This window comes from Aplysia californica, unplaced genomic scaffold, assembly GCF_000002075.1.
Source record: "Aplysia californica isolate F4 #8 unplaced genomic scaffold, AplCal3.0 scaffold01428, whole genome shotgun sequence".
NCBI classification, from domain to species: Eukaryota; Metazoa; Mollusca; class Gastropoda; order Aplysiida; family Aplysiidae; genus Aplysia; species Aplysia californica.
The window spans coordinates 78831-91524 of NW_004798698.1; the positions used below are offsets into that span (position 1 = coordinate 78831).

General features: G+C 39.8%; 1 protein-coding gene across 1 annotated transcript in view; it reads right to left on the reverse strand.

The window, feature by feature from the left end:
- Window positions 1-7963, reverse strand: part of LOC101859538 (peroxisomal targeting signal 1 receptor) — a gene marked incomplete in the record, with an annotated part of 17410 nt that extends 9447 nt beyond the window's left edge. Inside the window, 8 exon segments of the mRNA XM_013090696.2 lie at window positions 832-957; window positions 2580-2721; window positions 3427-3667; window positions 4662-4785; window positions 5189-5224; window positions 5756-5803; window positions 6773-6925; window positions 7887-7963. Coding sequence (XP_012946150.1) covers window positions 832-957; window positions 2580-2721; window positions 3427-3667; window positions 4662-4785; window positions 5189-5224; window positions 5756-5803; window positions 6773-6868 — 813 coding nt within the window.
- Window positions 7964-12694: the final 4731 nt, after the last annotated feature.

Sequence of the window (12694 nt, forward strand, 5' to 3'; positions counted from 1 at the left end):
TGGGAGGGGGTGAGGTGGGGAAGGGGGGGAAGTGGGGAGGGTGGATTCTAATGAAATGATTGAGTTTTAGTTTTAGTAGTTTTAGTAAGAGTTTCATTGCACTTGCAAAACAACCAGGTCATTTTAGTGTCGAAGATTAGAATTTTACTACTAGAGAATAACATACAATGAAAAAAATGTGGAAAGATAAGAGAAGGAGGAGAGATAAGGATGGCAAACTTTGGATTGGAAAGAAAGAAGAGAGATAAGGATGACAGATGTTGGACTGGAAAGAAGGAGGAGAGATAAGGATGATACATGTTGGAGGAGAGATAAGGACGACACATGCTGGATCGGAAAGAAGGAGGAGAGATAAGGATGATACATGTTGGACAGGAAAGAAGGAGGAGAGATAAGGATGATACATTTTTGTAGACTGACCAATCATCTATCTCATCCTCTATAGACTGATTAACTATTGATCTAACCCTCTACAGAGACCACCTCAACTGACCAACAAGGTACATGGCACAATCCCTCCGTTGTGTCTGGGTTTAACGCCTCTATCAGTACCATAAGTTTTATGTAAGAGGCGGGACCTCCAATATTAACGTCCATCTCTGATAAGACTCACAAAAATGGGTTGAGAGCCTTAAAAACTCCACAAAATGTGCTGAGTTCAAGAATGCCCAATCTGAGATTTGAACCAGGGCCTTCCGCTCTACAGTCCAGTATGATGATATCAACCGAGCCACAGAGCGGCGCCCCCAACCATGTAAGTCTAAGCCCTCCTCTCCCCCCGTGGAAACAACAAAGAGACCAGCAAGGCACGGCACAGGGACTCGAACTCACAGCCTCCTGCGAAGCACTGAAGTCCTGGGCCCAGTCCTCGGCCACTTCCTCGCCGCTCTTACCAACCAACTGGTTGTCCTTGATGCTCACTTCACCTGCCCCGATCTTCTTCACAAACTTCATGAACTGCTCACCAATACACGAGAGAAAAAAAAAAAGAAGAAAAAAAATGTTTGTTTGTTTTTTTATTATTACTTTGCTTTTTTTTTCTCCTTCATCCCAAAGTGTGTAAAATTTATTTTCAGAAGTTGACAATATGAGAGATAGCAGCAGCAGCAGTCGACAATAGCAATGATATGTGAGTGGGCTTAATGTAAAAATAGGACATAGAAGGCACAAATGTAAAGATAATTAATCAATTAATCTTTTTCGCTCTGTCTTTCTCTTTATCTCTCTCTCCCTCTCTTTCTCTATCACATCCACACACATATACACACATATGCGTATGCATGCACAAGCACACTGATATGTTTAAAGAACTAACAAATCAATAACTAAATAAATATCTTTTACTTTTAGTAAGAGTTTTACGGCACTTGCAACACAATAAGGTCATAAAAGTGACGAAGACTAGAGATGTTACAAGAGAGTAACAAACACACAAAAAAAGGAGGGGAGATAAAGACGATAGACGTTAGATAGGAAAGAAGAAGCAAACCAAACCAGAGCACCCGCCAACCAGCCACAACTAAAACTAAATATCTATCTAATTCAGTTATTATATATGTTCTTGAAGACAGCAAGTCAAGAAAGATAGTAATAACATAGAAAAGAGTACAGTACACATCTTCTGCCACTTTCAGTTTTCGAATACAGTAATCCCTTTTAGAATACACAACTGACATCCCACTTGTCTGTCTCTGTACAATTTACATTGATTACCAAATCTGTCCCCGTAGTTTTATGCACCCCGCATAATTTAGCTAAATTTGATCATTTAAAAAAATAATTTCTGATTATTTTCCTTTATTATTCTTTGTTAAAACTAACAGAATCGTATAATTTCACATTTTTGGGCTCAGTTTGCATAATTTCAGAACTTTTCTTGCATAAAAAGACGGGGACAGCTAAATAAACAACCTGAGTATGGCTGTAAAGTTACAAATGTTCAATAAATATTCAGAAAGCATTGGTTAGTCACAAAAAAATCCATCTCAGAGTCATTTATCAGCCTCTCATCTCATCAGAGATTTATCGACCTCTCATCTCACCAGACCTCTTATCTCGTCAGTCATTTACCAACCTGTCATTTCATCAGTGTTTATCAACCGTTCATCTCACCAATGATTTATCAATCTATCATCTCATCAGTGATTTATCAACCTCTCATCTCACAGGTGATTTATCATCCTCTCATCTCACCAGTGATTTATTTAACAACCTCTCACCTCACTAGTGATTTATCAACCTCTCACCTCATAAGTGATTTATCAACCTCTTACCTCACCAGTGATTTATCGCCCTCTCATTTCATCAGCGATATATCGACCTCTCACCTCACCAGTGATTTATCAACCTCTCATTTCACCAATGATTTATCTTCCTCTTATCTCATCAGCGATTTATCAACCTCACATCTCACCAGTGATTTATTTATCAACCTCTCACCTCACCAGTGATTTATTTATCGACCTCTCACCTCACCAGTAATTTATCGATCTATTATCTCACCAGTGATTTATCGACCTCTCATCTCACCAGTGATCTATCATCCTCTCATTTCATTTAGCGATTTATTGACCTCTCACCTCAGAGTTGTTGATCTTGGGGTCGTTGACAGCTCCTAGCAGCGCGTTGGCGGTGTCCTCGAGCTCCGTGTCGCGGGCCGTCTTGGAAAACTCATCCACCCAGCGTGTGTCGTCCAGCAGCTCCTGGCTAAACTCTGACGACCTGATGCACAAACATCGCCAAGTTTAGTTTTAGTAAAAGTTTTACGGCACTTGCAATACAATAAGGTCATATAAGTGCAGAAGATTAGAAGTGTTACAAGAGAGTAACAAACACAAAAAAGGAGAAGGGGAGATTAAGACGATAGATGTTTGATAGGAAAGAAGAAGCAAACCACACCAGAGCACCTGCCACCCACCCATAGGGACCGAGTCTGATGAGTTGAGAGCCTTGAAAACTTCACAAAAAGAGATTAGTTCAAAAACGCCTAGTCTCGGATTCAAACCAGAACCATTCATTCCGTAGTTCAGCATGATGCCTACTGAGTAAACCAAGCCCCCTCGCCATTCATAGTTTGTGAATTATCGAATCAAATTGTTTTATTGTTTTATGTTACAAAGTCCAAAATCGGACCTATATTACAGAAATGGAACCAACAACTCTATACAAATAGCAAAGTCTCAAAAACAAACAACTCACCAGACCTGAATGTCCATCTGACCCAGACACTGACAAACAAACAAACAACAGATCATGCCTCGGAGGTGTCTGTCTGACGCAGATACTGACAATAAACAAACAAACAATCAAACAAACAAACAAACAAACAACCCACCAGGCCTCGAGGATGTCTGTCTGACCCAGACACCGACATACAAACAAACAATCTAACAATCAAACAAACAATCAAACAAACAAACAACACACCAGGCCTCTGGGATGTCCGTCTGACCCAGATACTCGGCGGCCAGTTTCTCCTGCTCAGGGAGCTCCAGGTACTCCTGCGCCCACTTGACCCCCCGGTCAGCCTGCCCCTGGGGCAAGCGGTCAAACTCGCCGGCCCACTGGTCTCCGCGACCCGCCGTCAGCTGTTGGTTGTTGGCCGAGGCCGAGGAGAGAAATTCCTGGGACCAGTCGCCAGTAGAGGCCAGCTCAGCGATACCTGGGGCTGTTTTGTTGGGTGTGTGTGTGTGTGTGTGTGTGTGTGTGTGTGTGTGTGTGTGTGAGGGACAGGTGGGGAGGTGGGGGGAAGAGGTACATCCACACATTAACAGTCATTTAAAGTTTGAGTAAACATACAGACACATTAACCCTATCCATACGTCGTGTTTTACTATCGTATCCATACGACGTGGGGAACTCTGTGACATCACTTTCCAAAGAGGAAATTTACTTGTTAATCCGATCCGTATGCTTTGCATAGCAGTCTGTCAAAATGATTTTTTGAGAAATATTGAAAGTTTCGAAGAGATTTTCGCACTAGAAGTATTCTAAAAGGTGAAGAATACCACCCCGGGGGTACAAAATGATCCCAGGGTGTACGGATAGGGTTAACGGTTATTCAGTGTTTGAGGGAAGAGTTGTACATCGTCACATTAACAGTAACAGTCTTCAAAAGTTTGAATAAAGACATCGACACAATAAGGGTCATTTACAGTTTGAGTAAAGAGAAGCACATCGACATATCAACGATCATCTAAAATCTGAGCAAAGAGAAGCACAGAAGCGCATATCGACACAATAATGGTCATTTTGTGTTTAAATAGAGAGTAGTACAACAGCACATTAACAGTCCCTCAAAGTTTGAGTATAGAGAAGCACATCGACACATTACTGGTAATTCAGTGTTTGAGTACAGAAAAGCACATCAACGCATTAACGATCATTTAAAATTTGAATAAAGTATTAACAGTCATTTAAAGTTTGAGTAAAGAGAAGAACGTCGACAGATTAATTACAGGTAACAGTCATTTAAAGTTTCAGTTTTAAAAAAAAGCACATCACCAAATTAACGGTCATTTAAAGTTTGAATGAAGAGAAGCACATCCACATATTGATGGTCACTAAAACTTTGAGTGAAGAGAAGTACATCAACTCAAAACGGCCAAAGATGTCAGTTAGAACTTTGACTGTACTCCTAAGGTAGCCAGACGTCCACCCACCTCTCTGTGGGGCGTGGATCATCTCGGCCCCCTCTATCTCCCTCATCTCCTGTAACAGGCTGCCCATGTGGAACGTCTGAGGCGCCATCGCCGTCTGGTGGCTGGACAGAAACTCCCCAACCAGCTGAAACAAAACAAAACAAACAAAAATCCAAAATTAAATATTTTTTTTTAAAGTACAGCCGTGAACTTTAGATTTAACCTTCTTTTCGAAAACCTGACAGAATAGATCGTAGCGAACTGACACTTGAGCAAGTGGTCCCAGGAATTTCTCTGGGATGGATCCTGAAGGGGGGGAGGGGGTGAGAAGAGATGGACATGTTCCGACTGTAGTGACCCCAACACAGAGGACAAGGTGTGACAAGGTGTGAACCGACACTTTTAACAAACAGAAACCCTTGCCACTCGGAAAGGAAGGGCCCATATTCTATGAAGAAAATAAAACAATCACAACTGATAACCCACCCACCCGCACACACACACACACATAACCACCCCTCAGGACACAGAACTTAATCGTAGCTTACCTCATCAGTGCTTGTTTGAGCAAGTGGCCGATTAATCTGAAAGAAAACAAACATTAAAAAAATGGAATTTCTAGAAATCAGAAACCACAAATTGAAAATGAGAGCACAACAAACTTTAATAAAGAAGCATACATTTTTTAACAAGCTCTAAAAATGTCACTAAGGACTGCAAGTGTCACTAGGGACTCTAAAATGTGTCACTGGGGACTCAGGGACTCTAAAATGTGTCACTGGGGACTCTTTAGTTTTTAAAGTTTCAGTAGAGGTTCTACGGCGCTCGCAACTGCATATAAGGTCATATGAGTGCCAGAAGATTAGAGGTGTTACAAGAGAGTAACAAACATAAAAAAGGAGGAGAGATAAAGACGATAGTTGTTCGATAGGAAAGAAGGAACAAACCACACAAGAGCACCCGCCAACCACCCACACTGGGAACTCTAAATATGTCACTATGGACTACAAGTGTTACTGGGGACTCTACAGATTCCACTGCAGACTCTACAACAAATGTCAATGGGGACTCTAGAAGTATCACTATGGACTCTACAAATACAATTGGGCACTCACCTCATAGGGTTTGGGTGGCGGAAATCTTCCTGTAGCTCCATACGCCTCCTGGTCACAGGAAAAAAAAAAAAAATTGATTGAATCAACACTATGACTTATGTTACTGTTTCAAGTTTGAAACATTGCTTCTTTGCTTTGTATATTGACTGCTCTTAATTTGCTTCTGATATCAAAGTGAACAAAGATCGATTCATTTTGGGTTAAAAATATACAAGAATCAAACATACTCTCAAAGATGCAAATAGTTCACTTAACTCTATATTTTTCACTGAAAACATACTTCCAAAGACTGATAGAAACTACTTACTATGCAGCTTTATTTTTCAATGAAAACATACTTACAAAAAGACAGATATGTAAACTATTACTTTGCTGTTACATTTTTCACTGGAAACATACTTACAAAAAGACTGACAGAAAATCAACTTTGCTGCTTTATTTTTCTGGAAGGAGTGGCAATCAAGGTAAGCTGCAGCATGCCAGCTTACAGTAGTTGTACTCTCTGTAAGCAATTCCCAAACAGGAACACACATACATATATATACAGACATATTAGTGTTGAATCCTACAACAAGTTTAAACTTGTATGACAATAATATGGGTCACGTTGTGGTGGAATCAGAATCTCGTCAATTTTGGGGCATACGGAGTTGATGGTATCATCTTTAAGGCCTTTCCATTTTCCTTGTTTTGGGTGAAAATAATATCCATCTATGTTGAATAGAAGTCGAGATATGGCGATTGAAGGAGGTAGCGGTCACCTGGTTTCAGAGTTAAAATTAGTGAGAAAATAGCCGCCAAAGATGAGTTAATTTTCTTTGCTTAAGAGTCCACAGAAACTGAAAATTTACATTTTTTGTGCCTTTAATCAATGCTTTTCAGTAAAATCCACACAGAAATGTGTTCTTTAATGGGCATGAAAGGTATTGGGCCAAAAAAAGAAAATTCTTCACTTTGATCATTTTGACGAGCGTCTGATTTCACCACGCTGCTTCCCATATTATCATTCAAGATTACCTGCTTGAGGCCTCTGTCTTGTGTGAAGTGTGAGGTGAGTTTCATGAGAGAGTTGGGGCCACCACACTCGCCCTCCACCAATCCTCTCCCGGCCATGCTGAGCTAAGAGTTCTGCCTGCTCCTGTCTTTTTTGTGCTGTTGTTCACTCTCAACCTGTTGGGAACACATGACAACATTCTTATTTCATCAGTGGCTTTCAGTCACATGGGACGGCAAGCTTCCTCTGTTATACCAGGTTCTTTTGTTCACGACTCGAATTTGATTTATCACAATTTTAAAATAAATTAGCTTATTTATTTAATACTGAATTCATCATCATCATCATTTCTGAATGCAGCCATCAGGGTTCAACATTCATGATTCCTTTCTCTGCTTAGATGTTAAAGCTGATTTTGGCCATCTTTGACGATGACTTTAAATTTCGACTTTATTTTGTGAACTGATTTTCACATTGAAATTGAAAGCGTTTGATTGATTGATTCCCATAGAGGTGAGCCAGTTGTTAGCAGAGCCAGACTTGACTACCATTCTCACAAGTTACTGGTACCGGTTCACTCTTCTATTCCATCGTTCAGAGTCCCTTTTTTATAATCTGGTGCTATATTATATCATTACAGTACGCAAAAGATTTCCCCTACTGGGTCTGTATACTTCGAGACTTTGTTCCCGGTCACCGAGTCTGTATATACACGAAAACGGAAACGAATAAAAACGGGCGAGAATAGTAGACTGTCGTTATCGTCTGAGCCAGTTAAACCAGATTAGCCTCATCAATTTAGCCCCCAAAAGCAGCACATCTGCGTGCCGCTGTGAACACAGTAGATATATCTAGATTTAGATCTAGAAATTATCTGAAAATCGCCGACTCACATTGCCACTGCCTGCGACACACAATGTGTCAATTGAGTTGTTACGGACCGACCACCGACAGCACTGTCCCACTATCAATACTATCATCAGACTTCAGACAGATCTCTAGAGATTTTCGTTTCAACCAACAACTAAAATTTACATGTAGGCTTAACCTTAACGGTAATTTAACTCTTGGAGAAATAAAATAGACAAAAAGCTACCCATATAAGAAGCGACAATGACGAATTTCCTCCTTGTTTACCTTTCAGTGCCCTATCATCGCCCTATGCGGTAGCTGGCAGTGGTACTTTCCACTCCGTACTATAAACTTTGACCCCTCTAACCGGATGTTGTTTCGTAGCTTTGGTTTCATATTTTACAATTCGCAACTTTATCATGAGATAATTAATTTTAATGCCACTACATTTCATTATGATAATATTATACATTACGTTTATTTCACCACCTTATATAAACTCATTTGTAGCTCTCTCCAAGCGACTTACCAGTCACTCACGTTTTAGCTTTTTATTTTATTTTTGTTGTTGTTTTTTTACCCACGTAGGACCAGTATAATAATGCAGTTGTTCGAAAACTATCATAAAATTTTAAAAAGTCGTCAGAAAATGATAAAAATAAAAACAAATTGTTGCCAAGTTTAAAAAAAATTAATTAAAATTCGAGGAGCCTGTATGGTATCATAACATGCAATTCGTCCTCAGCGAGGCGTTTATATCATAGCCTACCTTGGGCACAGTCCAAAATGTAGGCCCTCATTGATCAGGATCAAATTCGGCCTATAATATTATATTAGTGAATTTGTTCCTCCACTCTGAAGCTCGTCAGCAAACTCCTAGCAAAATCAATCTGGTTTGTTGGTCCTGAGAGTGAAAATTGACTTTAAAAAAAGGTTGTTCCACGAAATCTGCCCCCCACCAAAAAAAAAATAATTTTAAAAAAATATAATATATACACACACACACACACACACATAGATCTATATAGGCCTAAAACAGAGATATATAAATTTTAAGAATTACAACAGGGGATCTTGTAATAGCTATTAGTATTATTATGAAGATAGATGTGAACTGTGGTCCTGCTGGAGTTAAATAAATATACAACAAGAACAGTGGACGTTATCAACATCCTGCACTGGTGTCCAGCCATGATAATTCCCCATGTCAAGTGCTACAACGTAAAGTCAACCCTATCTGCACGTCGTGTTTTACTATATCGTGTCCATACGACGTGGGGAACTCTGTGTCATTAATCCGATCCTTACGCTTTGCATAGCAGCCTAGTCTGTCAAACATGATTTTTTGAAAAATACTGAAAGTTTCAAAGAGATCTTCGCACTAGAAGTATTAAAAAATGTTAAGAATACAACCCCGCGGGTACAACATGACACCAGGACGTATGGATTGGGTTAAAGATACAGAAAACTGTTGACGTGCCATGTCCAGCTGTGACTGTGAGTATAGAGAATGTAAGCTTGGATGAATGGGAGGAGTTTACCTAAAAAAGACTTTTACTTTCAGTTATCTGTGTACAGGTTCTCTGCTGGGGGCTCTCGTGGCCTAGAGGTTAAGCTGTTCGTCTCTCCTTCAAAAGGTCCCGTGTTCGAATCCGCAAAGCGACGGAAAGTTTTCTTCTCTAAAATTTTCTTATTTCACCTTCACATCCTTTCCTGCCCTTTTAACAATGTCCTGTCATCTGCTTTCGTCTCCATTTTCTGCCCCCACCCCTGCACCTCCTTTGCCCTCTCTGGGCTCCTGACTCCTTCTGCAGGCTTTCTACTGCTACTCCTTGGCTCCTTTTAACTGCTATCTTTCAGCCACATCCCTGATCTTATGGTGGGAAAGATCTACACCTAGCCTTCTCGGACAAGGTTGAAAAAGCTCGGAGGTCCACTGTGCACGTTAAAGATCCCTTGGTGGTCCAAAATCGATATATATATATAAGAGCTGGCTTCGGCTGCGCCAAAATTCAAAATTTCATACCAACAGAAAAATGTTTGGTGTGTCATATTATGATCTTATGGAGTTGCGAGTGTCGTAAAACACTTACCAAAACACCCCTACAAATCAGCAAGAAATCTAAACAAACAAACAAACAAACAAACAAACAAACAAACGAACAAACAAACAAACAAGAAAACAACAAAAACACCAGGTTCTCTCTGAAGACAAACAGGTGGCACTCGGACACTTTTATAATCACAGTGTGAGCATGACGTGTATCGTCAAGTAGTAGGCCCACCACAGACATTGCAGACTCCTGATCAACTCAATACACACGAAACTGTGTGAAGAACTTCAAACTCAGATCACCCGGTGTCTCGTAAGAGTTGGTCGTTCGTATTCCAGGTAGGCCGGTGTTCAATCCTTGTCGTCTGTGACTGAACATCCCAAACAACTTACTTTACTTCATCATCATCCGGTGCCTTGCCGACTGGTGTGGGCGGTCATGGACCTCTACTGCACTTTGTCTTGCGTTGCAGCGATGGTGTCTGTTGTTCTTGCTGTTCCCAGCCGCGTTGTTAACTTGTCCAGTATCTTTTCCCTCTGTCTGCCTCTGCCCCTCTTTCCATCAAACTTGCCTGTTGTTACAATTTTCTCCAATGCTTCTTTCCGCATTGTGTGTCCAGGGAAATTTGCCTCTCGCTTTCTGTCTTACTTTATTTACTTTTACTTTAACTTTTTCATCCTCGGTTGCCGTTAAGCATCGAGGGGAGATGCAGTTTTCTATTGTCGGCCATAAAAAAAACCAATTAATGTTTCCTGAGGCATACAAATAATAGCAAAATTTCCCCTATTTCGAAAAAAACTCCTTGCTTGTTTTGTTTTTTCATTATTTAAAGCAGCTTTTGTGTTGTGCTATTTTTGTTCATTGTTGTATAGTTACACCTTTTTAGTTTTTAGGTCATTGTCTCCCTTACCCAAGCATTTATTAAGTTGCTGTTGATGAAATACTTCATTGAATCAACTTCATGAATGAGGAGTCCTCTGGTATTGTGACTGGGTGTTCTACCTTCAAAATCAACTATACTGATATATCAACTATATCAAGGCATACTGATCATTGTTGATTATGAACGTCTTTTTACATTTAATGTATGAGGTTTACGTTTATGGGTGAATTTGACAGTGACAATGTTTAAAAATTAGGAAGGGAAGCAATGATTATTTGATTATATAGACGCTTCGCCACAGGATAGACACACACACACACACACACACACACACACACACACACACACACACACACACACACACACACACACACACACACACACATACATACATACACACACACACACACACCGAAAGAGAGGGAGAGACAAAGACAGACCGACAGACAGACTCACAGACACGCAGACACAGACACACACACAGACACACACACACACATACAGAGGGAGAGAGAGATGGAGAGAGAGAGAGAGAGAGAGAGAGAGAGAGAGAGAGAGAGAGAGAGAGAGAGAGAGAGAGAGAGAGAGAGAGAGAGAGAGAGTTCCCACTCAATAATAAATGGAATACTTGGAAAAAGGCTCCAAGTTCCATAAATCTGTGTAAAGTATTCTCTCAAAAGCCATTTCCTCAGTCATTTCCCTTCATCTCCAGCCTTTGCTCCATGAGTCTCATTGACCGATAGTTTGGCCTAGAGTTTTTTTTTTTAAAGCACAACGTCACATCACAAGTAAAGTGTTTAAGATTTTAAAGAAACAAAACACAGTTGATTTTGAAGGTAGTCAATACTAGAGGAGTCCTCTTTTTTAAAGTTAGTACCGGCAACCCGAAATAACTGTTTGAGTAAGGGAGACAATTACCTTAAAAAGTATTGTTAAACAGCAGTAAACAGAAAAACAGAAAAGCCGCTTTTATTAAGTGAAAGACAAATCCAACAAAACTTTTAACATGTCGAAATATTAGGATATGTTTCAAACCTCAGTAAGCCCTTAGAAAGTACATTTTTCAAAATGAACAAAATGACTGATAGAAAATATTCTAAGCAAAACCATAATATAATTTAACTGTTAGTACACCGACTATATAAACGAATCGAGATACTTGGCAGGTTAGGCTGTTACGCTGTTACGCTGTTGGGCTGTTGTAGAATGTTGTAGAATGTTAGAAATAGTAACAAGGAGTAGCTGTAGAAAGGCTACTGAAACCCAGAGGACGGAGCAAAGAAGTAGAGGAGGTTTGTGCAAAATGTGTATACGACCGGAAAGCAGACAACAGAACATTGCTAGAGAACAGGAAAGGAGGTGAAAGGAGACATTTTTAAGGAAGAAAAATGGACGGTCGCTATCCGAAGCCTACTCTTATCGATTTTGGACCACCAGGGAACCTTTAGCGTGCGCATCTTGCACACAGGACCTCCGAGAAAAGTGAAGGCGATAACAGACGACAGAATATTTCCAGAGAGTAGGAAAGGGGATGAAAGACAATTTTTACAATGCCAGAGACAATCTTTACAATGACCACGACAATTTTTACAACGACAGAGACAATCTTTACAACGACAATCTTTACAATGACAATCTTTACAATGACAAAGACAATCTTTACTACGACAATCTTTACAATGTCAATCTTTACAATGACAAAGACAATCTTTACTACGACAATCTTTACAATGTCAATCTTTACAACGAAAATGACAATCTTTACAACGACAATCTTTACAATGACAATCTCTGCAACGACAAAGACAATCTTTACAACGACAATCTTTACAACGACAATCTTTACAACGACAAAGACAATCTTTACAATGACAATCTTTACAACGACAAAGACAATCTTTACAACGACAAAGACAATCTTTACAATGACAATCTTTACAACGACAAAGACAATCTTTACAACGACAATGACAATCTTTACAACGACAAAGACAATCTTTACAACGACAAAGACAATCTTTACAATGACAATCTTTACAACGACAAAGACAATCTTTACAACGACAATCTTTACAACGACAATCTTTACAACGACAAAGACAATCTTTACAATGACAATCTTTACAACGACAAAGACAATCTTTACAACGACAATC